This window comes from Leucoraja erinacea, chromosome 6, assembly GCF_028641065.1.
Source record: "Leucoraja erinacea ecotype New England chromosome 6, Leri_hhj_1, whole genome shotgun sequence".
Lineage (NCBI taxonomy): Eukaryota > Metazoa > Chordata > Chondrichthyes > Rajiformes > Rajidae > Leucoraja > Leucoraja erinaceus.
This window is the reverse complement of record NC_073382.1, coordinates 24,649,128-24,673,649: the sequence shown is the minus strand read 5'-3', so window position 1 is coordinate 24,673,649 and position 24,522 is coordinate 24,649,128. Positions and strand designations below refer to the sequence as shown.

Sequence of the window (24,522 nt, the reverse complement as noted above, 5' to 3'; positions counted from 1 at the left end):
TCAAGGATCTTATAGAAACGTATAAAATTATAAAAGGACTGGACAAGCTAGATGCAGGAAAAATGTTCCCAATGTTGGGTGAGTCCAGAACCAGGGGCCACAGTCTTAGAATAAAGGGGAGGTCATTTAAGACTGAGGTGAGAAAAAACTTTTTCATGCAGAGAGTTCTGAATTTATGGAATTCCCTGCCACAGAAGGCAGTGGAGGCCAAGTCACTGGATGGATTTAAGAGAGTTAGATAGAGCTCTAGGGGCTAGTGGAGTCAAGGGATATGGGGTGTAGGCAGGCATGGGTTATTGATAGGGGATGATCAGCCATGATCACAATGAATGGCGATGCTGGCTGAAGGGCCGAATGGCCTCCTCCTGCACCTATTTTCTATGTTTCTATGGCCAGAAGGCTGTCTGACAAACCACTCAACCTATGGCCATCCCAGCCAAGGCGAAACCTCATTCTTCCCGTCCAGGACAGAGAGATTTCCCAATTGAAAACAACTTTGAAACCTCAACCAAAAGCCTCTCAGCCAACGCCCTTGCCATAAAGTTTGTGAGGGCCGGATCACAAAGAAGCTTTCACTTATCAGTGCTTGAACTTCAGCCCTGGCTGATAAGCACAATGCCTCATATTTTTTTTATTTATTCACACACCCTATGATAGATCAGTAATAAATAATCCCAAATTATATATCAGGCAATACCAAATGCACCATTGTGAAATAATGAGTGCAAACTTCAAGCTCTAGTTGTTCTATTTTAAAATATGATGCAACAATAATCTCATCTTGTTTACTGTTGGAAATGAGCTGTTGGACATGTTGGAAATTCACTTCACGGAGTCGGTCACTGCGCTAACTGTGTGCGTTCCATCCCAACAGCCTGCACTCTTGTGGGCAGTCAGAGCCAACTGTGTCAGTCAGTCCCCCTTAGTCAAATAGCCTGCAGGCAAATCACCTAGAGCATAGAACAGTACAATACATGGGGCGGCTCGGTGGTACAGCAGTAGAGTTGCTGCCTTACAGCGCCCGAGACTCGGGTTCCATCCTAACTATGGGTGCTATCTGTACATAGTTTGTATGTTCTCCCCGTGACCACATGGGTTTTCTCTGAGATCTTTGGTATCCTCCAACACTCCAAAGACGTACAGATATGTAGGTTAATTGGTTTTGGCATATGTGTAAATTGTCCCCAGTGTGTGTAGGATAGCGTTAGTGTGTGGGGAATCGCTGGTCAGTGCAGACTTGGTGGGCTGAAGGGCCAGTTTTCACGCTGTATCTCTAAACTAAACACTTCGTATTTCATCTGGGTAGTTTACAACCCAAGAGCATAAACATTGAATTCTCCAATTTCAATTAACCTTCTCCTCGTTCCCTTTTCACTTGTTCTGATGAATTAATAAGTTTATTGGCCAAGTATACACATACAAGGAATTTGCCTTAGCGCTCCGCCCGCAAGTGACAACATGGCATAGTGACAATTAGGATTGACACATAAAAATTAAACATTCATAACTAAACATTATTGATTAAACATGTGAATTAAATAAAATTACCAGAACAAACGGAAGCTACAGAATTTTAGTTATTGAGTAGAGCTACTACTCGTGGAAAAAAAGCTGTTTTATGTCTGGCTGCGGCAGCTTTGACAATCCGGAATCGCTTTCCAGTGGGAAGTGATTCAAAGAATTTGTGGCCAGAGTGAGAGGGGTGAATCCAACTGTCAACCAACGCAATCTCACCTGGCCAGCTCTTGCCCCACCCTGCCCCCACATCTTTATACCAATTCCCCCTCTCTGTTATTTCAATCCAGATGAAGGTCCTTCTCAGAAACATCGACTGTCCATTTTCCTCAACAAAAGCCGTCTGATCTGCTGAGTGCTTGAAAATAGTCATGCTTCACTCACGTGCCAGTTAATGAAGCTTCCTCGTACTTTACTAAAAAAAAAAAGCGCTGCTCATCGTTATGATCTGTTTAAAAACTTTCCCAAACCACTCTGCTGCATTGTCTTCCAGATGTCATGAATCTGTTGCGTTTTGCTCTCTGGGCTCGGGCTAGAGTTTAGCTTACCTTTGTCAATCTTGGACATCAGCAGAGTCAACCGAGCTAAACAGATAATATTTAATATTTAAATCAAGCTTCCCATTCTTTGGCCTGCTGGAAAAGGATATAAGGGAAGACCTGGCACTAATTCTTTGGTGTCAGTGTCCTACCATTATCAAATAGATTGATTATCAAGCAAGAGGGCAAATCTTCAAAGGGTGGGTTCCTTCTCTGCTGCTGAGCAACAAGGAACAACAGAAGAAAAAAAAAATGGGCCAAAATAATTTCCTGCTGAGATAATAATTTATGACATGGATTAATCATTTTATTGCAAATTTGAAGGCAGCGTAATACACAATTGGAGTCTTTGCAATGGTGAATTGTGAAGGGAGTATAAAATTCCAAAGAAAACAATTTGGACATTAAATGTGAAAAAATGAATATGACAGTTTTAAGGATCATTACTTTTTGAACTTTTGTTATCAGGATACTTTTGTTTATGAGCTGTGATTTTATTTTGTTATTTTTAGTTCTCAAATCTAACTGACTGCTGAAACAATTGTCTTTCACTAGCTTCACATTCCCAAAACCGCAACTTTAAAATAAAAGCAAGTAAATGTAACGCAACACACTGATACATCTAGCAGAGCCACAGTCTTGCAGCGCCAGAGACCCGGGTTCAATCCCAATCTTAAATACTGTCAACATGGAGTTTGCTCATTCTCCCTGTAACCATGTGGATTGATGAGAACATGTAGAGAATTAAAACAAGGCAAATGTAGGCTTATTGCAAATGAGTGGTTAATGGTTGGCATGGATATGGTGGGCCGAAGGGCCTAATTCCATGCTGTACATGTGCAACTCACCAAATCAGAGAAGTTAATTCTGAGTTATAATAAAAGGTTCAGCTTCAATGACCTCATTAGCACCTCAGTTGCCTCGGACTTCTGTGTCAAAAAGTTGTGGGTTCAAGAACTACTCCATTGACATTGCCAGAAATGTGGGAGTGCTGCACAGCCAAAGATGCTATCTTATCTTTAATCGGAATTTACTAGACTTTATCTTACAATAAACATGATACCTTGTATCCTATATCCGTACATTGTGGACGGCTTAATTATAATCATGTGTAGTCTTTTCGCTGACCGAATAGCTTACAACAAAAAAAACTTTCATTGTACCTCAGTGCACGTGATGATAATAATGAACTAAACTTGTAGTCAAAACATTAAAAAGAAGACCTTATTGCTCTCTTAAATGGATGCAGAAAATAATCCTACGCCACTATTGGAAAGAACAGCAAGGGAGTTTATCCATACTGATTGATGCAAGCATGTTTTCTGTGAAGGACCGAAAATGATCATGGCATGGCTATAGCATGGGTCGTTATTGCTATTGGTACAGAAACACTCTCGCTTCTCACATAATTTATCCACAACAAAATATACAGGGTGCAAGGAAATTTCTAAAGGCATTTTATGGTAATAGCTGTTAAAACCGACTATACCCATCTGACACATTAAACATTACACTAACTGACAAGAGATGGCCAAAGGACATTACTGCAGCAAATGTTCTTTTGGTAATATGTTTAAAGGTGTCAAAACGCCACATTACCAGACATTCAGATTAAATGTATGTGTTGTGAACAGCAATGAAGATACCCTGTTTGTATGCACCAGATTTTTTTTAAATTATTGATAAACGCTGTTTCCATTATTCCATTTTCAGAATTAACGTTAAAATGTCAACTGGAATAGCTCCTGACCAAATTTGTGATGTGTATGACCGACTGTAGAAGGAAGACCTGGATAAATCCAACATATAGTTGTGAATGTTGCTCATTCAGGGGGAGGGGGAGGGGGGTGGGGGAGGGGAAGGGGAGAGGGAGAGGAAGGAAGGTCAGTGCTCATCGGACAAGGACGGTATCATCGCCCCGCTGCCTTGACCGTCCCTGTCCACCGCCAAGTGCCGCCGCCAAAGGGGGAGGCAGTTGGGATCTCCTCGCCACCGCCTCCCCTCCTCCGCCCAACAGAAGGTGCGGGGCCGAGCGGTGCAGCTGCTTCAGACGGCAGAAGGTGGCCTCCCCCTCCCTCCCTCCTCCCGGCCTCGGCGTGCGGGAGGGTTTGTTTTGAAAGCGGTATCGCCATTAGCGGATTTGCAAGCACCGGCCACCATCAGGGCAGGCGGGGTGCAGGAGGAGGAGGAGCCGCTATCGCAGTCACTGTCACTGGCAAAGACCTTTGGCCGCTGTTGTGTGGGGCCCGTCACTCGCTCCGACCCCTCGTCACCCCACACCCCGTATCTTTGCTCCGCACTACGTCGTCACCGCCGACACGAAACGACATGTTCCTTTTCTCCAGAGATGCTGCCTGACCTGCTGAGTTATTCCAGTTTTTCGTGTCTATCTTCAGTATAAACCAGTATCTGCAGTGCCAAGCCGGGCAAAATGATTCAGCATTTAGGTTGCCCGGCAGCACTTTGGATGGTCATTGGCACCCAGGCAACCACTAATTTCGAGCCACACACATATAATAGTAACTACTCCCCTGCACCTTGAAAACAAATCAATCTTATGTTTTATTGGGCATACTGGTACGTATAATTTAAAATGTCACACATCCTCCACAATACATAAAGTTCAATGGACTGTGCTAAAACAAAATACAATTTTCATTGAGTAACAGCATCAGGTGCAAATGAAATATTACTGGGCCTTGCCAAGCACAGCATGCTCTTGGCTTCTGATTAATGCTGGAAATATGGTCTTGGGGCCAGAGATATCCAGCTGAACTTTTAAATGGAGCTTACCGCATTCTATTTGTAACTCAGTGCTCCCTTTGTCTCGCCATTTGTATCACATATGGTTTCAATACGAAACCAGACAGAAATTTCAGGGTTTGATTTAAATGTATGTCTTTCAGTAATCTGTGGTTGTTAAAAGTATCACAGACCAGAGCTCATTATATAGTTAGAGTACTAAAAATAAAAATTGACAAATGTTAGCTTAACGCTCAATTAAAACAAAGACATAATACAGGTCTTTTCTCCCCAAACAATGAATTGAATGGGACAGTCTAATGCCGAACTATGCTGCTGGTATTGAACCGTGTCAAGAGATTTTAAAGCAATCAGTTGAAGAATTAAAGGAATATCGATGGCAAGGTGAGGCAAGGATTGCCGTGGGGTTAAGGTGTAAAAGTCAAGGGTTAATGGAGGCAGGTTCAAGAGCAAGAATACAAACAAAGGAGTTTGCGACGTGCAGCCGTGGAGCTTGCCCAGCAATTCAGCCAGAGATGGTGGAAAGAGAAAGCTCAGCAAACATCGTATATAGCTAACTTACAGCAGTTCTGATACACATAGTGAAAGCAAGTTACTTTCAAATTGTGCAATTCAACCTCGTGTCCAGAAGGCTACAATGCGCCTAGATGGAAGTCAAGGTGCTGTTGCCAAGCTTGTGATGGGCTTCGTTTTAACAGTGCAGAAGACCGCTGACAGAAAGGGCAGAATCGGAGTAGGAAAGAGAATTAAATGGAATGGAATGGAATGCTATTTATTGTCATTCAAACCTAGGTTTGAACTAAATTTCATTTCTACAGTTTTTTACATTACAAAAAAACCCAAGACCCACACTTAACACAATTTACATCAACATCCATCACGGTGAATCTCCAACACCTCCTCACTGTGATGGAAGGCAAAGTCTTTATCTCTTCCCTTTGTTCTTCTCCCGCGGTCCAGCAGTCCAACTGGGGCTCCGATGTTAAAGCCCCCGGCGGGTGATGGTAAGTCCTGTGGCTGTTTAAGCCGTGCGGGGAGATGTTAGGCCCCGGCTCCGTGTCCTTTAAACCCCGCGATTCCAGCGGGAGAAGGTGCCGTTGCGGAGCTCGGAAAAGCGGTCTCCCACCCGGGACCTGCAAGCTCCGATGTTCCTGTCCACCGGGCTTGCGGCCGGAGCCTCCGAACTCCAAAGTCGGGTCGCAGCTGTGCCAGGCCATGAGCAGTTCCTACAGCCCTACATTTTGCAACAGTTGACAATCTTTTGCCGGTCTTCTCATTCTCCACATGCTCCCTCCCGTTAATCCACTGACCGGACGAACTCTACAACTTATTGCCAAGATAATCCTAAAATAAAATCCCTTCATCGTAATTCACTATTGCTATGCAGTCAACAGAAAATCCAGGCTAATACCGGCAGACCCCAGGTTATGAAAACAGTTTAGAGCTCAAACTGTTCATGTCAGAAACAAGCAAAATAGACAATAGGTGCAGGAGTAGGCCATTCGGCCCCTCGAGCCAGCACCGTCATTCAATGTGATCATGGCTGATCATCCACAACCCTGGTCCTGCCTTCTCCCCATATCCCTTGCTATCTTTAAGAGCTCTCTCTAGCTCTCTCTTGAATGCATCCAGAGAACCAGCCTCCACCACACTGAGGCAGAGTACTGCATGGAAGAAGATCACAGAAACAGCTGTGACAGAAGGGCAAGCAGGCACTGGAAGAGCAGCCGTCAGTGAGTAATCAAGTTAGTCTGCTCAGCACTCCAGGGTCTTCCTCAATTTGTACCACCTCCTCATTGCTGCGGCTGAGTTGGGTGGAGGGAATGGAGAATGGAAGGTTTGTAGAAATGCCCCATGGCTATCTGGTAGAAGATGCCTACAGCCTCACTATAACCAGTGCGAATTCATCCCACCAGTCTTTTAGACTTTATAGATACGGTGTGGAAACAGGCCCTTCGGTCCACCGAGTCCGTGCCGACCAGTGATCACCTCGTACACTAGCACTATCCTCCTACACAGGGACATTTTACAATTTACAGAAGGCAATTCACCAACAAACCTGTACAATTTTGGAATGTGGGTGGAAACGGGAACCACCCGATAAAAACTACGCAGTCACAGTGAGAACGGACAACACTCATAGTAATGAACAAACCCAGGTCTCTGGCACTGTAAGGCAGCAACTCTATCATTGCATCAGTCTCCCAAATGCTTGTTAATACATACACAATGTCCATAAGTTTGGCCTTCATAACCTGGGATGGACTTGTAATGCCTTTTCCATAATGAAGAGGCATAATGTGCTTCATCTGTGATTTAATTAAAGTTTACCACAAATTCATTCTGACTGTGGTCATCCATTACCGGAGATGTTCCAAGGAGGAATTCTTGTGTGGCACCATTGTCCTAAATGCTGTCCTTGCAGATCACTTGACTCTGATGCTTTCATATATACTTGTCTTTGGGCTACCAAACTCCAGCAATAAATCAAGTTCCCTAAGGAAGGCTCTCGACCCGAGGCATCGCCCATTCCTTCTCTCCGGAGATGTTGCCTGTTGCTCCAGCTTTTTGAGCCTATCTTCAGTGTAAACCAGCATCTGCAGTTCCTTCCTACACTAGCTCCCTTTCACTGCTGCCCTATGCAAACAAATTCCAAAGAAAGGTTAAAAAAATACAGACCAAGGCATCTCAATGAATTTTAGTTTAATACATAAATCCCATTAATTTTTGCTGTGAGCAAGTCTGTTAACGCCAAACATCCTACATAGCTGATGCCAAATTAAATTAGAGTAAAGGGACAGAGGAATAATTTCAAATTTATGCGCTTAGATGATAGCCATGTTTGGCTGTCTCTACACAGTATCCAGAGGACATGCATAGAGCATACTATCATCATTCATCTCGCAACTGATGATTTCCTTCCGAGACATCAAAACAAGAGTGAATTTTACAACCAATCGATAGGTGACACATTGGGGCAGAACCCTTCTTCAGTCTGCTGAGCCACTGAGTTACTCCAGTACTTTGTGTCTCTCTTTGGTATAAACCTGCAACTGCAGTTCCTTCTTATACCATATAGGCAGGGCTTAGGGGAAGATTGCTCTGCCTTAACGCTTTGACCAACTTTCAAGAATGAGATGCCCCACTGATCATTAGCCTCCATGCCCTGTCTGTTGTGGGACATCTGCCTATTTGAAGCAATAGAACTAAAATATTCATTGTAGCGGTCTCCTGGGAACAAATAAACATTATTCTGAAAAGTAGCAGAACTCTTGTTGGAGAGGAGGAGAACAGTCTGAGGAAGGGTCTCGACTCAAAACGTCACCCATTCCTTCTCTCCAAAGATGCTGCCAGACCTGCTGAATTACTCCAGCATTTTGTATCTACCAACATTATTCTGAAGTTCTCTCTGGATTATCTGCATCACGATAGTCACAATTTTAGAGTCACCGTTTTGAATTTGAATCCTCCACTGACCTAACAGCTTCCTAAGATTGTGCACAAAACCTCTGCCCAGTTAAGTGGCTAAAAGACACCAGTTCCGAGAGGAACTGTTTTTCAATGGAACAGATACCCAATTTGTTTTCATACGACTCTCATCTTGATGAGCATAGCCACAATAAAAATAGGTCCAGTCTAGTCCATCGTGGAAAATGTTTGCTCAAGTATGAATTTAATTTGGTTACTATGAGCAAATGTGCTTGCTCTCATGACGAATGGTTCTCAAACAAGATATGACTTTTATTGTTGCACTGCAGGGCTCCAAGTCATCCACATTGTTTCCTTATAAGGTTGTTAATTTTCACCATAGCCTCTCTCACACTTCTGCATACTATTCTTGTATTGAAGAGCTCTCTGGGAGCAAAGTTCCCTACCTGATGCAGAGTTCACTGAACACATCATGCAAGCTAGATTTCCGATTCCATAAATCTTCTGCTCCCAGAGACCAAATATATACGTTTTTAATTATTTCCTACGCTTGAATTTGCATGACCTTGACATATAAAGCTCAAAGTGAACAAACAATGCCGTTCACACTACATCAGATGGACCACATCTCCCCTTCATGTCCCGTCCAATAAAGTAAAGAATCCATATCAAGAACCTACTGATCAAAGATCCAGGTTGAATCTATCTACAGTAGCAACTAACCTACCAACAATATCCAAGAAATAAAACTGCGCAAAATGTGATGGAACGTGACCAGTAGACACTCCAAATTGTCACAAAATTCATTGTCAGGGATGGGGGTTACAGGAGATAAATCTGTTAATCACTCCTGTTTATTAAATGCATAATCTGTTAGCGTGGAGTATCTGTAAATAATTAACCTTCAATCACTCAGATCTCCAAATACCTATCAGTTGGCTTGCTTCACATCCGCTTGCAAAGAACACGCATTCATTGAGAGCTGAAATAAGTGGTCAAAGTGTTTGTTGTGAAGCAACCAGTCACTAGTTTAGAGAACTCCATGCAACATTAAACATGAGAAGGACAAAAAATGGCAGCAAACTCAACAAAAACGTGAGGGATCAAGACTTATGCTTGCAAATTCAAAATTATAAAAATGATATTAACTACTGTATGGGGTGTACCCAGAATGAGGCTTAGCGTGCCTGAGAAACCACTCGATTTTTTAAATTAAAGGTCAATATTACACTGGGAGAACAGAAGTGTACGTTTGTTCACAAATATTGTACGGAATGAAAAGAATGCCAATTCGATGATTATTTTCTGCTGAAATTATTTCACCTGTTTGATTATAATGGTGAGACCATTTCACATTCCACAACCAAATCCTTCAGAATCTAATTCAAACTTGTATTGGGCAGAAATAAGTTGAGGAGAGTCCACAGATAATAAATTTGGTACTTTGTACAGGAAAGGCAGAATTGCATTTCAATCCACATTGTTAGTTGCCATAACAATGCAAACTTTAGTACAAATTGAATGGGACTTAGTTATTAACGGAATACAAATGTATCTGGCAGAATAGCTAATACTGAAATAACACACTAAAAATAAATCTCTATCTCATTTTGTTTGCTCAGCAGGACAGACAGCACGAGCACAGTATAGGTTAAAGCAACAGTGAAGGGATGCAAGCTCCACTGCAGCACGGTTGGAGAGCAGAAGAGAAACGCATGCAACAGATAAAATTGTGTCTTAAATAAATGGAAGGATTAATTGTACTAATACAGCACATTAATAATTCAGGAGCCCTAAGGGAAGTCCCAAGGTCTATTAATGATCCAATCCATGTCCCAAGACCCACATTTTCCAGGTTATTACCTTCGTTTAAATTTAGAGTATGCATTCGCTATTGCCAAGTATTAGATATGCCCTCTTTATTACATTTGGGAGTTAAATATTCCTCCGGGACTTTGTCAGATTGGTTGTTGTTACTCCACACACTGGCAGAGGTAGCACATGATGCAAGCAGCAATTAAGGAATAGACCAGAGCAAGGAAGAGCCTACTTAGCACGTCAAGCTATGAATGATCCTTCTCCCGCGTATTCCTTGCACAGGTGCATCCTACACCCCTTTAGTTTAAAGAAACATTACGTTTGGCAATCAGCACCATTAGCTCACCTAACCTTTGAGCATGATGTTATTAGCACATAGATCTTTCAGAAAACCACTGCTGACTCGTTAAATCACAACTGCTTAAGGAGAACTGGCAACAAAATTGTCATCAGATATATACTCAAGCCAACACTCCCGAATATCACACTGAATATATCAAATACTGCTTTTTAAAAAAAGATTCCGGGATTTTGAAATATATTTGGACAACACCAAACAAAAGATATTGGTGTGCAGGAAGGAACTGCATATACTGGTTTACACCGAAGATAGACACAAAATGCTGGAGTAACTGCGCGGGTCAGGTAGCATCTCTGGAGAAAAGGAATAGGTGACCTTTCTGGGGCGAGACCCTTTCTCAGACTGAGTGTCAGGGGAGAGCGAATCTAGAGATATGAAGAGATATGAAGAATAAATGAATAAATGGTATGCAAAAGGATAGCAAAGCCCCAATGGTCCATTGTTGTACGTGGAGAAGGTGATGGATAATGAGTGAAACTAACAAGTGAAACTAAGCAGATAATGCTCATTTGAAATGTCATATTGTCCCAGAACTGAGCAATTTTGTGCACGTTAGAGTGTTAAGCAGGAAAGGTTTCTCCTTACTTTTCCACGGAACATTAATTCTCCTCGCTGTTTACTTCTAATGTAAATCTTCCAAAATAACATCAACAGTTGGAGAAGAAGGAAAAAAAAAAAAAAAATCACCTGCAGTGAGATTTTCGGTATCACTGGCAGAAAAAGTGACAGTTCTTATTTACTTCAGAACATCTGTGGCTTTTATAACCCACTTCCACCAGAAACAGTGCCATTTAAAGGGCCAAAACTCAAAATGCATTCTTCGTTGTACACTCTGTGGCATCCCAAAACCACCAAAGCAACCTCACACAGCTGCCATGATTATGTTGCTCACATAAGTGTGGGACAAAATCATTTTCAACTTCCGAGCTTCAATACCATTTCACACTACCACTCATAATGTATATCACATCAGCTTGATGATGGCTGCTAAAGTTATTGTACCCCAACTCTAAAACTGTCAACTGTTCCTTCTGCCCTTACAAGTTTTGGCTGCATTACAAGTTATATTTTCATGTCCTGGCACTTATGGACTTCAGAGGCACCTCCCTAGGTCTGCCCTACCAGAAATACCTGTCTAGCGAACTTAGGTGTGCCTGTGGCCCCATGTGCAAAGCACATGCCTCCAGTGAGCAACATTTTCCGGTTGGTCCAGTATACCTTAAAGGGCCTGTCCCACTGACGAGATTTTTTCGGCGACTTGCCGGCACCCGTCATAGTCGCAGCAGGTTGCCGAAAAATTTCAACGGGTTGAAAATCCAGCGGCAACCAGAAAAGGTACGGTTGTGGGCGACTACTCGTGAGGTGACGCCTGATTGGTGGTGAGTAGTCGCCCAAAGAGTCGTTCCTTTTTCTGGTTGCCGCTGGATTTTCAACCTGTTGAAAATTTTCAGCAACCTGCTGCGACTATGAAGGGTGCCGGCAAGTCGCCAAAAGAATCGCGCAAGTGGGACAGACCCTTAACCCTCCAGGAGCACGCCTCCCACACCACATCTGCACCTTCCGTTCACACAGGTGGAAGAGTGCTGTGTGTATTGTGGTGCGTCCCTTTAATAGCTGGCTACAAACATCACACCTGCTGTGTCACATTGCAGGATCTGTAAGAACTTGCAACATATCAATACAGAAGGCTTGGCAGAAACCAAGTTAGTTTCAGTGTAGCACGACACAAGGAAGGGCACCCTGCAATTGAGATTCTCACGCTGGAATTTTAACAAGCACATTCAGAGTGACTTAAATGCTCAAATCAACATCACGGAGCAACTTTTCTAGGTCCTGTCCTCAAACATTAGACCCATTTACATGACAAAATGAACTAAGTTCCAATCATAAAAGCAGACCATTCATCTTATTTCATTAATTATGTTTCTCAATTTGGTCCACATTTAGATTCATAGTGACACAGTGTGGAAACAGGCCCTTCGGCCCAACTTGCCCGTTCCGGTCTACATGTCCCAGCTACACTCGTCCCACCTGCCAGCATTTGGTCCATATCCCTCCAAACCTGTCCTATCCATGTGCCTGTCTAACTGCTTCTTAAAGGCTTGGATAGTCCCTGCCTCACAGGGGCCGCAGAACGTTTTTGAAAGTGGGGGGGCTGAGCGATCACTGATCACCGGTCTCGGGGGTACCTGGTGAGGGAGCTGAGCGACTGAGCGGGGGAAGGGTATGGGAGGGTGGCACAATTATTATTTTTTGTTATTGCTCGACCTCCAAAAACATAATATAGACCATCCCCCAACTCAAAAAGTGGGGGGAAATATCCCCCCCCAGCACTTATCTCTCCCTTCCTCCCTCTCAGGGTCGACTCTCTCTCTCTCTCTCTCCCCTCCCTCCCTCCCACCGACCCTCCCTCCCTCCCTTCCGCTCGGCGGCTAATTACAGCGCTTTGTTCATTGCCCCTTATCTCGACTGTGAACCGTGCTGTGGTTGGCCGTTGAGCTGAGGGAGGGTTTTGGCGGGACAGTCGGTTTCTGCCAAGGCTTGATCGTGGTTTTGCCGCGCTCACTGTGCGCTTGTTCTGAGATTCTGGATGTCGTAGGTCTTCAGGAGAAGAGAAAAATACGCATGCGGGCCGTATAATTTTGAGTTATGAAGCACGTCTCGCTAAAAAAAGTGGAGGGGCTGCAACTCCCCCAGCCCCCCCCCCCCCCCTTTTTGACCAAGAGATTTATTGAGAAAACTCAAAGATGGTAGCTTTTCTTACCACTTACAAAGATCAATTTTATTATCCAGCATCTCTCACATGACTGGTTTGGACTTGATGGGTAAAAATAATCCCCTTTTGCAGTCTCCATTTTGTGATTCCATTTTGTACATGCAACATTCAATAAAGATCGTTTTTGCCAACAATTATAATAATTATAATTACTGTACAAATAGCAGCTAAATTGTGGAAACTCAAGGCATGTTCGCAAATAAAACTGAATGAGTAAGCCTCAATGGCATGAAGTGTTGAGAAATAGGGAGAGGCTATTCTGATACCTGTCACGTTGAATCAGAATAGTCTAATAGACAATGGCATTTATTACTCCACCCTGTAGTTCACTGATTAGCCATCTGGAATACGCATGACATTCTCGTTAACTGTAGCAAAATGAACGCATAGTTGTTTTTCCACAGTTTTGCAATTTAATCAATATGCCAAACTTTTCACATGAATTTAAGGGAGATAAGGGAGAAATCACAAGAGACATAAAAGTGTGTGTTGTCAAATCAGAATATAGAACTATAAAGATAGACGAGGAAGGAGAATTGGTTTAAACTGCATGTATTTTAATTCAAGGGGCCTAATAGGTAAGGCAGATGAGCTTAGGGCATGGATAGGTACGAGCGACTGGGACGTTGTTAAAGAAGGGGCATGACTGTGAACCAGGTTAAAGGAGGGGCAGGACTGGCAACACAATGTTCTGGGATACAAGAGCTTTAGGAGAGACAGGGTGAGGGAAAAAGAGGAGAGGGGTTGCATGTTGATTAAGGAGGATGTCACGTCTGTGTTCAGAGGTGACATTACAGATGGCTCGTCTAGTGAGGCTATATGGGTGGAGCTGAGGAACAAGAAAGGGATAATCACCTTGTTGGGGGTGTACTACAGACCCCCTAAAAGTCAATGGAAATTAGAAGAACAAACGTGCGGGAGATTGCAGACAGCTGCAGGTCAAATAAGGTTGTTGTTGTAGGAGATTTTAACTTTCCCAACATAGATTGGGAAAATCTCAGCATGAAGGGTTTAGATGGGGTGCAATTCCTCAAGAGTATTCAGGAAAGTTTTCTTAAGCAGTATGTGGAGGTTCCCACATGTGAGAGGGCAATGTTGGATCTAGTATTGGGAAATTGGGAAGGGCAAGTTAATGAAGTGTGTGCGGAGGAGCCTTTTGGGACCAGTGACCGCAGTGCAATTAGGTTTAAGATAGTTAAGGATAGGGATGGAGAGAGTCCACGTGTTAAAATGCTCAACTGGGGTAAGGCCAACTTTGAGGGTATGAGAGGTCTAACTCAAGTTGATTGGAACAGGTTATTAGAGGGGAAAGGAACATCAGACAAGTGGGATGTTTTAAAAAAAAAGATATTTAAAAAAAAGAAAGCTCAGGATGTGTACATCCCCTTTAGAGTGAAGGGCAAAGCAGGCAAACGTAAGGAAGCTTGGCTGACGAGGGAAATTGAGACGTTAGTCAAAAGCTAATGCATAGGATGCATGAGACAGGTACAGGCAGCTGGGATCAAGTGCACCCTGGAGGAGTTTCGAGAACTAAGGAGTAAACTAAAAAAAGGAAATCAGAAGGGCAAAAAGGGGCCAAGAGATAGCTCTGGTGGGTAGCATTAAGGATGTCCAACAGATTTTATAAATACATAAGGGGGAAAAGGGTAACTAGAGAGATAGTGGGACCTCTCAGGAATTAAAGCAGTCACCTCTGTGTGGAGCCACAGGAGATGGGCGAGGTCCTAAATGAGTATTTATCCTCTGTATTTACCGACGAGAAAGACAGTAGGACGGAGGAAATTGGAGCAGTCACTGGAAGTGTCTTGAGAGCAGTCAGCGTTACTGTTGAAGAAGTACTGAAGGTACTGTCGTGTTTGAAGGTAGACAAATCACCGGGACCTGATCAGATATATCCGAGGACATTGTGGGAAACTAGAGGGGAAATTGAGGGAGCACTGGTTGAAATTTACAAGCTGTCCTTAAATACAGGATAGGTGCCGGAAGACAGGAGGGTGGTAAATGTTGTACCTCTTTTCAAGAAGGGCTGCAGGGAAAATTGTGGGAATTATAGGCCGGTGAGCTTAATATCTGTAGTTGGTAAATTACTGGAGAGTACTCCGAGGGATAGGTTAAACAGGCATTTGGATGGGCAAGGGCTGATTATGGATGGTCAGCATGGTTTTGTACGTGGGAGGTCGTGTCTCACAAATCTGATTGATTTTTTTGAAGACGTTACCAAAAAGGTTTATGAGGGCAGAGCTGTAGATGTTGTATACATGGACTTCGGTAATGAGTTCGACAAGATTACGCATGGTAGGCTGCTCTGGAAGGTTAGATCGCATGGGATCCAAGGAGAGATAGCTGAATGGGTAATAACTTGGCTCCATGGAAGGAAGCAGAGGGTAATGGTGGAAGGTTGCTTCTCAGACTGGATGCCTGTGACTAGTGGTGTGCCTCAGGGTTCGGTGCTGTACCCGTTACTGTTTGTCATCTACATCAATGATTTGGATGAGAACATATAGGGCAAGATTAGCAAGTTTGTTGATGATACAAAAGTTAGTGGTTTTGCAGATAGTGAAGTTATTGTCAACAATTGCACAGGATCTGGATCGATTGGCCAGGTGGGCAGAGGAATGGTTGATGGAATTTAATACAGAGATGTGTGAGGTGTTGAATTTTGGGACGTCAAACAAGGGCAGGACCAACACAGTAAATCGTAGACGTTGGTGAGACCGCATTTAGAATATTGTGTTCAGTTCTGTGCACCATTATAGGAAAGATATTGCCTCGCTTGAAAGGGTTCAGAGAAGATTTACGAGGATTTTACCAGGACAAGAGTGTGTGAGCTATAGGGAGAGGTTGAGTAGGCTGGTTCTCCATTCCACATTCAGGAGGATGAGAGGTGATCTTATATACACAATTATGAGAGGAATAGATTGGGTAGATGCACAGTTTCTTGCCCAGAGTAGGGGAATGGAGGACCAGAGGACATAGGTTCAAGGTGACGGGGAAAAGATTAAATAGGAATCCGAGGGGTAACCTTTTCACACAGAGGGTGGAGGGTGTATGGAACAAGCTGCCTGGGGAGGTCATTGAGGCTGTGACTATACCATCGTTTAAGAAACATAGACATGGATTAAGGTACATGGATAGAACAGGTTTGGACGGATATGGACCAAGAGCAGACTAGTGGGACTAGTGTAGCTGGGACATTGTTGGCCGGTGTGGGAGGGTTGGGCCGAAGGGCCTGTTTCCACACTGTATTACTCTATGACTCTATACACACAAAATGTTGGAGTAACTCAGCAGGTTAGGCAGAAACTCTGGAGAAAAGGAATAGGTTACATTTTGGGTCGACACCCTTCAGACTAAGAGTCAGGAGAGAGAGAGAGAGAGAGAGAGAGAGAGAGGGAGAGAGAGAGAGAAACTAAAGGAATGAAAAGGTTCCGAACAAATCAGAGCCGACACGAATGAGCAAGGAAAGATGGAGCCAGAATGCAGGGGTTACTTGAAACTAGAGAAATCAAGTTTCATATGCTGGGTTGTAAGCTGCTGTTCCTCCAATTTGTGTGTGGCCTCACTCTGACAGTGGAGGAGACCCATGTCAGAAAGGTCAGTTCCTAATTTCAAGTAACCCCTGCATACCCTCTCTCTCTGCCCCTCTCTCAGTCATCCTGCTAGTTCCACTGTGTGCATCAACATATGCCTGCATTATCACCTCTTCCACAGCCATCTATGGACCATTTTGTGCTCCACCTTTCCTTGGTCATCAGTGCCAGCTCTGATTTGATTTGAACCCTTTCATACCTCTAGTTTCCCTTTCCTCTGACTCTCAGTCTGAAGAAGGGTCTCGACCCCACACCTTTTCTCCAGAAATGCTGTCTGACAAACTTAGTTACTCCAGCATTTTGTGTCTATGTTTGGAGTAATCCAGCATCCGTAGGACATCTCTAAGAACCTGGTGCACAAGGGTCATGAAGAGCGATGCCTCTCAGGAGTACCAAAAGCCTATCAGCACATGCACTCCCGTGATTTTCAATCTATTGAAGTGAATGGCAAAATAAAACAGTGAGTGCTGGAAATACTCAAGTTAGGCAGCTCCCGTGGAGGGAGAAACAGTTAACTTTTCATACCCCTCTCTAAAATCCCCAAAGGGATATTGGCCCGAGACATTATTGGTTTGCAGACTGACTTGCTGAGCATTTCCTGATTGTAGAAATCTGAAAACAATCTGTGATGTTCTGCTTTTGCATTGGGCTAAAGACAATTCTGATGAGCATTCTGAATGTCTCTGGTCAGTAAAAAGAGTGTCTACAATTAGCTCAACCCCATCATTAAATGTTGTGCCTTTTAATCACAGTTATGTGAAAAAGCATGCCAATATCTGATGTGTAACAATGCCCTTCAAAGTGCAATGAAAGACCTCGCATATCGCCACCTTTGATATAGACAGATAGACACAAAATGCTGGAGTAATTCAGCATGACAGGCAGCATGTCTGGATGGAAGGTATGGGTGATGTTTCGGGTTGAGACCCTTCTTCAGACTCTCGACCCGAAGTGTCACCCATTCCGTCTATCCAGAGATGCTGCCTGTCCCGCTGAGTTATTCCAGTTGTTTTAGTCTATCTTCGGTGTAAATCAGCATCTGCAGTTCCTTCCTACCACCTTTGATATCACTTCTTGAAATGCCTTGGAACTCTTTTGGTGTTTTAATTGCTAATGAGATGCATGCAGTTGTTGCCAAGAGAGTGGTTTTAGCCATGACATGGGATAACTTCCTACAATTCCATGAAAAGTACCAAATGATCCACCAGTGAACATGCTTCTTTAGCTGAACACTCCATGTTCAATTTATTGATCCCATTAGTACCCACTTAATTTGTTCTCTCCTGGAATGGGGATCAACGTGTTTATATTGCAATTTGCCTTTGCAAGGTGGTGATGAGCTACTGCAGACTGGGGGGTGAACTATTCCCACATTGCTGTTGGATAGGAGATTCCAGGAGATCAACTCAGTACTGATGTCACTTGGAGTGATGTTTCCATGAATTTTTACCCTTTGTCCTTGCAGATAGCAGAGATGTAGACACAAGGGACTGCAGATGCTGGTTTGCAAAAAAAGACACATCGTTTTCAATAGATCTCAAGTAACTCAAAAGGTCAGGCAGTGTTGTCTCTTCACGTCAGGACCCTTCATACTGATTGAAATAGGGGGCAGAAACTGGAAGAGAGGTGGGGGCCGGATAAAGTCAGGCCACTGATACACAGATAGAGGTGGGTGGGGGGGGGGGGGAAATTGGGAATGATTGTGGGAGAAATGGGATCACATCCAGATAGGGCACAGGGAAGGGGGGGGGGGGGATGTTTGTTGGTTAGTTACTTAAAATAAGATAATTCAATATTTATACCACAGAGAGCAGAGATAATAGGTTTGAGGGGTACTGTTGAGGTAGTCCTGGCATCTTGCTGTGGTGCATTTTCTAAATGGTTTACATTGCCCAGTAATGGAGATAATGAAAGTTGGAACTTGGGCTGAGGATGCCAATCACAGTCAGGGCAGTACAGTTCAGAACAGACCTATGAGCTCACCTGGTCCATATTGGGCTAGTTCTATTTGCCTGCATTTGCCCCATAGTCCACTAAACTCTTCCTATCTATACATCTACAAATCTTATAAAGGTCATAACTGTATCCACTTCTATTGCTTCCTCTGGCAGCTCATTCCAGATACAGGCTACCCCCTGCATGAAAACATTACCCTCGAGGTCTCATAAATATATCTCCTCTAACCTTTAGCTTATGTCCTCTAGTGTTACAATCCTTTACCCTGGTGAGAAAAAGTGAGCATTCACATTATCCATGCTCCTCGTGATCTTGTACTTCTCAGTAAGGTCATTCCTCGGCCTCCTGAACCCCAGGGAAAAAAAGTTCCAGACTGACCAAATTCTTTCTATAATTTTACAGCAAGCACATGTAACATCCTGGTGAATCTTCTCTGCATCCTTTCCAACTTATTGACATCCTGGCTTCCTATAGCTGGTTGACCAGAAGTGTACACAGTGTCCCGAATACGGTCTCTCCAACTGCATGGCTTAGACTGTAAACAGAGTTACATTCATTTAGACATGTGGATATTATTCTTTCACACTTCCAACGTGTCCTAATGATAGAGGAGTCTCTGGGAAATCAGGAGGGTAGTTCCCAGTCACAGATACCAACAATAAGAGGTCAGATATTAGTCATATCATGTGGCTAGTGTTGTGTTTCCAGTCAATGGTGCCCATAGATTAGAGCAGGAGATTTGGTGACAGTAATGCAGGTGACAGAGTCTGTTGTTTATACTTCCTCTTTAATGCTACTTTAAATATAAATTGTACACTGTTTGACTTGGTAACACCGGTGGAATAAAGCTGCAGATAATAGCAAAGCTACGCTTTTGACCCCCCCCTAAACAATCACACGAAAAATATCAAGCAGTTAAGAGAAAAGTGTTAATGGCCTCACTTTCAATTGTAATGCATGCCGCTGGTCAAACCTGTTCAATTGCATTCACTTGCGGTTGAGACAAGAGGTTGTGCAACTTGTAAAAACACCTGCAATGCCTCAAGTTCAAAAGCAAGGCTTCAATCCCTTTGCAACGAGGGTAGGATTTCACGTGCTACATCATAACTTGCATGTGGGAGAAATAAGCTGCCACCTTATGCATTTTGCATGACAATACTCGAGTTCAATTTGGGCAAGGTCGAGATATCAATGCTTTCATGATCATAGAAACTGAGCTGTAAAAAAAGCATTATCTTCAGGAAATTATGTCAACCTTATCCCCTCCTCCCACCTGTAATTTTCCACTAATTCAAAACTGGTTTCAATTTGGTGTCCCAGACACCAGAAGAGTTTCATGACCAGATATCATTAGCAGTTTAAAATAATTCTGAGCTTCAGCCAAAAAACCCACAGCAGAAATTTCACTCAAATCCTTCACTATTGCTTTTCAAAACGCATTTTAAAAGATTGGTTGTGGCTGCACAGTGGCACACCTGGCAGAGAGAGCCACTGCCTCACAGTGCCAGAGACCTGGGTTCAATCCCAACGCCGAGTGCTGTCCGTGTGGAGTTTGTACGTTCTCCCTGTGACCTTGTGGGTTTCCTCGGGGTGCTTCAGTTTTCTCCCACATCCCAAAAAGGTGCAGTTTTGCCTCTGTAAATTGCCCAAATTGTGTTGTGAGCCAATGGAAAAGTGGGTATATCATAGAACTAGTGTGAGAAAGTGATCAATGGTCGGAGTGAACTCAGTGGGCTGTAGGGTGTGTTTCCATCCTGCAGGATAATTGGCCAAATCTTATCTACCCAAATCTTCGCCCACATTTTTCATCATAGAACATTTGCACATTGGATGTTTATTTCCAAATATTGTGGTTTTCCTACCACCAGATCTGTCATCAGGTGATATCGTAGAATTATACTCGTATCAGATACATCCAAGATAAATAGCTTAAAGTAGGGAATAATAATTCGATGATTTGGACCAGATGCAGGAAAATGGAATTAGCATAGGTAGAATTTGAAGAAGGGTCATAGAAACATAGACATTGTGCGTAGGAGTAGGCCATTTGGCTTTGAGCCAGCACCACCACTCAATATGAGCACGGTTGATCATCCAAAATCTGTACCCCATTCCTGCTTTCTCCACATATCCTTCAATTCCGTTAGTCCAAAGAGCTATATCTAACGCTCTCTTGAATACATCAGACCCATAGCGTCACCTATCCAAGTTCTTCAGAGATACTGCCAGATCTGCTTAGTTTCTCCATCACTTTTTGTTTATTTTCGTAAACCAGCATCCACAGATCCTGGTTTCTAGTATAGGTACGTATTTGATGGTCAGTATAGACACAGTGGGCCGAAGAACCTACCTCCGTGCTGTGTGATTATGACTACGAGGTCTGAGGAAAATGCTGTCTCTTTAGATTTTACTTTAGAGATACAGCATGGAAACTGGCCCTTGCCCATCGTATCCCCGCCTACCAGCGATCACCCCGTCTACTAGCACTATCCTACACATAAGGTAACGTTTACAAAAGCAATTAACCTGCAAACCTCTATTTCTTTGGAGCGCGGGACGAAACCGGAGCACCTGGAGAAAACCCACACAGACACAGGGAGAAGGTACAAACTACGTACAGACAGCACCTGTAGTCAGGATCGAAACCAGGTCTCTGGCGCTGTAAGGCACCAACTACCGCTGAGCCACTGTGTTGGATCTGGGATACAAACTCTGTATCTCAGAGAGTCAATACTAATTGTCATGCACCCGATTTATAACACCTCTTAAGCTGCTCCAATACAGTCCCAAATGCATATTTATTCCTGCACATAGCATTAAAAAAATTCCTTCAATCATAAGGGAAAAGCAAACTGGAATACCATTGCGAAAACTGAAGTCGTCCAAAGTTTTCCAAATTTAGTTCATTATAGATACAGGATGGAAACAGGCCCTTGACCCACAGAGTTCAAGCTAACCATCGATCACCCTTTCACACTACTTCTATGTTATTCCGCTTCCTCATCGACTCACCACGCATTTGGAACAATTGACAGAGCCCGATCAACCTTCAAATCCACACGTCTTTGGGATATGGGAGGAGGAAACCGGAGCACCCGAAGGAAACCTACATGTTCACAGAGAGAATGTGCAAACTCAACGCAGAGAACACGTGAGATCAGGATCGAACTCAATCGCTGGCACTGTGGGGCAGCACTTCTACCAGCTGTGCTGTTCTAATATTGCCTTCAATACAATAAGAACAAGGAAAAATAAAAGATATTTGGACGAATAAAGTGCGCCACATCACCAGCCAGACCTTGCGAATCTCTTTCCCTACAATCTATACACACCACAATAGAAAAAACTGTAATTAAAACTGTAATTAAAGATCGACCAACATAAAAATATCAGTCCCAAATAAAATAGCTTGACCACCATCTATCATTTTGAACTAATTGGAGCAAATCTCCATTGTAACTATTTTCCTTTCAATATTTCAGAATCAATGTCCAAGTTCTGTTGAGCAAAAGATCTATTCTGGTTATGCTATTCTCCCATTGACCACTACATAAAAAAAACATTCAAAGTTACTGCTAAGCTCTCATTTCAACCAAACATAGAAATGTCACATCATATTCTACAATTTGACAACAGTGCATTTTTAAATGACTCATCATCGGAGTGTGGTGATAGTTATATTAAAAATATAAACAGAAAGAGAATAGCCATTCAAATTCTCTGACTCTAGAACCATTGCTATCCATTCACAAACAGATACAATGCTTGAACAAACTCAAAAATAGGCTTGGATAATAGTATCAAATGTGTGGCCGGCTTTAATTTTGATTAAGTGATATGTTTCCTGCTGTTATGAGCTACAGCCAAAATAATCCACAGCAGAAATGTTTTTCACTGCAATCAAGTAAAACTCAATAGGTTTTACTTGGTTGTGCTTTATTCTGATCAGATCATGTTGTTGCCATTCTAAAGATCTCATCAGCAAGTCTAAGCAAAATCAGGAAAGTCAACTATATAAATCAGGGCATCAGGAGTCAGAAACATCATAACTCACGCAACATCAGCTCTTCACTCTCACAACTTTAGTTACCAATTATTATTTTGAAAATAGGCCTTGCTGGGCTGAACACCAATAAGTGTTTGTAAACCAGCAATAACCTCATACTTAGCATGAAAAAAAAACCCGATTTAGATCTGGTCTGAACAAGGCAAAATGTTACAAATATGAATGGAAGTCCGTGGCCTTAGAAATATTATAGAAAGATTGCATGACAAGTCTGTTAATGGCACAGACAACAAATATTTGAATACAAGCAGGGTAGTCATTATAATCAAGATTTGCACTGACATGTATAGATTACCTCTCCAAATAACTACATGCAACACCACATTACAAAACTACAAAAAAAAAACATTCCATACAGGTTGGTTCAGTTTGAGCACTTTAGGATTACTGAACCATTATTTAATTTTCCAGGTCTGCAACACCATGTAAACTTTCCACTAAAAGCCACGACTTTACAAAAATAAATCTTTCATTCGCAAATGGACTTATAACGAAACATAAAAGTCCTGTATACGGATCAATAGTTGTAAGCCAGAAAGAACATGTAGTTTGATTCCATTCTTCCAACCTGTAATTTTCCACTAAATCTCAACTAGTTTCACTTCAGGTTTCGCAGACAGCAGAACGTTTTTGTAACTGAAGATATCAATGACAGTTTCAAATAATTTCGAGCTGCAGCCGAAATAACCCACAGCAGAAATTTATTTCACTCAAATCCTTCACTATTGCTTTACAGTAAGCATTTTAAAAAGATTGGTTGTGCCATTTATCAATTCAAATCATGTTCTTCCCTCACATTTTCCACAATAGAACTACTGTATATAGTTAAAAGCATAAATACCAGCGAAAACAAAGACACATCAGCTTCAGGGAAAAATACACACATGCACGTTAAAAGCATACAGGAGTCGTTGCCAGCTCTGGACAACCGATGTCATGAGTTCATTAAACACAAAAGCTGCACTTACTTGACAGTGACGCGACTGGATAAATCCTGTAGATCTCCTGGGTGAAACAGCTGTGCTTCTTTCAAGCCAATTTTCTGACAGCCCTTCAAGAAAACATTTACGTTGTCCTGAAAAGACGAAGTGAATTACCAGCTTAGTTACACAGAACACAAGGGAGGCTAGCTCAGTATAATATCCTTTCCTTTGAAGTCCAATGCCGAGATAAAGGCAATGGAGAGAGGGGAGGGGTGAGGAAAGAGGGACAAAAATCTTCTAATGAAACAAAACTGACAACCTGTCGATGTGGGCCACCCGTGGAACTGAGTGGCTCTGTCTATTACCTGTTATAGCATGACTGCACAGCATGTGGGCTGCGACCATTCCTGACGTCTGTATTACATAAACATTCCACCCTCGTTTTAGTCTCTCATGACACATCAGATTACTTCTAGACTTCAAGTGTCTATTTGAATAAACTTTTCGTGAGTATTCACCCACTCGGAAAATGCCAAGTTACTCCAAAAAGGGACTCCAAAGTAGAGTTTAACACTTCCTCCCGCTTGTCATCGTGGTGTCAAATGTACATATAAAACATGTTTTTTGCGGTGAAGTTCGACATCTTCCAGAGTGAAACACTTCATTTAAATATGTACTAAAGCAAGTACTTAACCAAGGTGTGCTACAATGCTGCATTGCTCATGAGCATTTGGTAAAGAAATCGTACTAAGGCAAGAAAAAAAAAATCAGGTTAATATGTGGTTA

The 24,522-nt window shown here is 42.7% G+C and overlaps 1 protein-coding gene across 6 annotated transcripts in view; it reads right to left on the bottom strand.

The window, feature by feature from the left end:
• lmo7a (LIM domain 7a) overlaps positions 1–24,522 on the bottom strand; it is a 203,921-nt gene that overhangs the window by 90,816 nt on the left and 88,583 nt on the right. For 5 of the 6 annotated variants that reach the window (XM_055636734.1, XM_055636738.1, XM_055636737.1 and 2 more), the window contains one exon: positions 23,782–23,888. In XM_055636734.1, the coding sequence (XP_055492709.1) occupies positions 23,782–23,888 (107 nt within the window). Of the gene's footprint in view, positions 1–23,654; positions 23,751–23,781; positions 23,889–24,522 lie in introns of those variants that run through there. The other variant, XM_055636739.1, reaches the window with a different exon arrangement.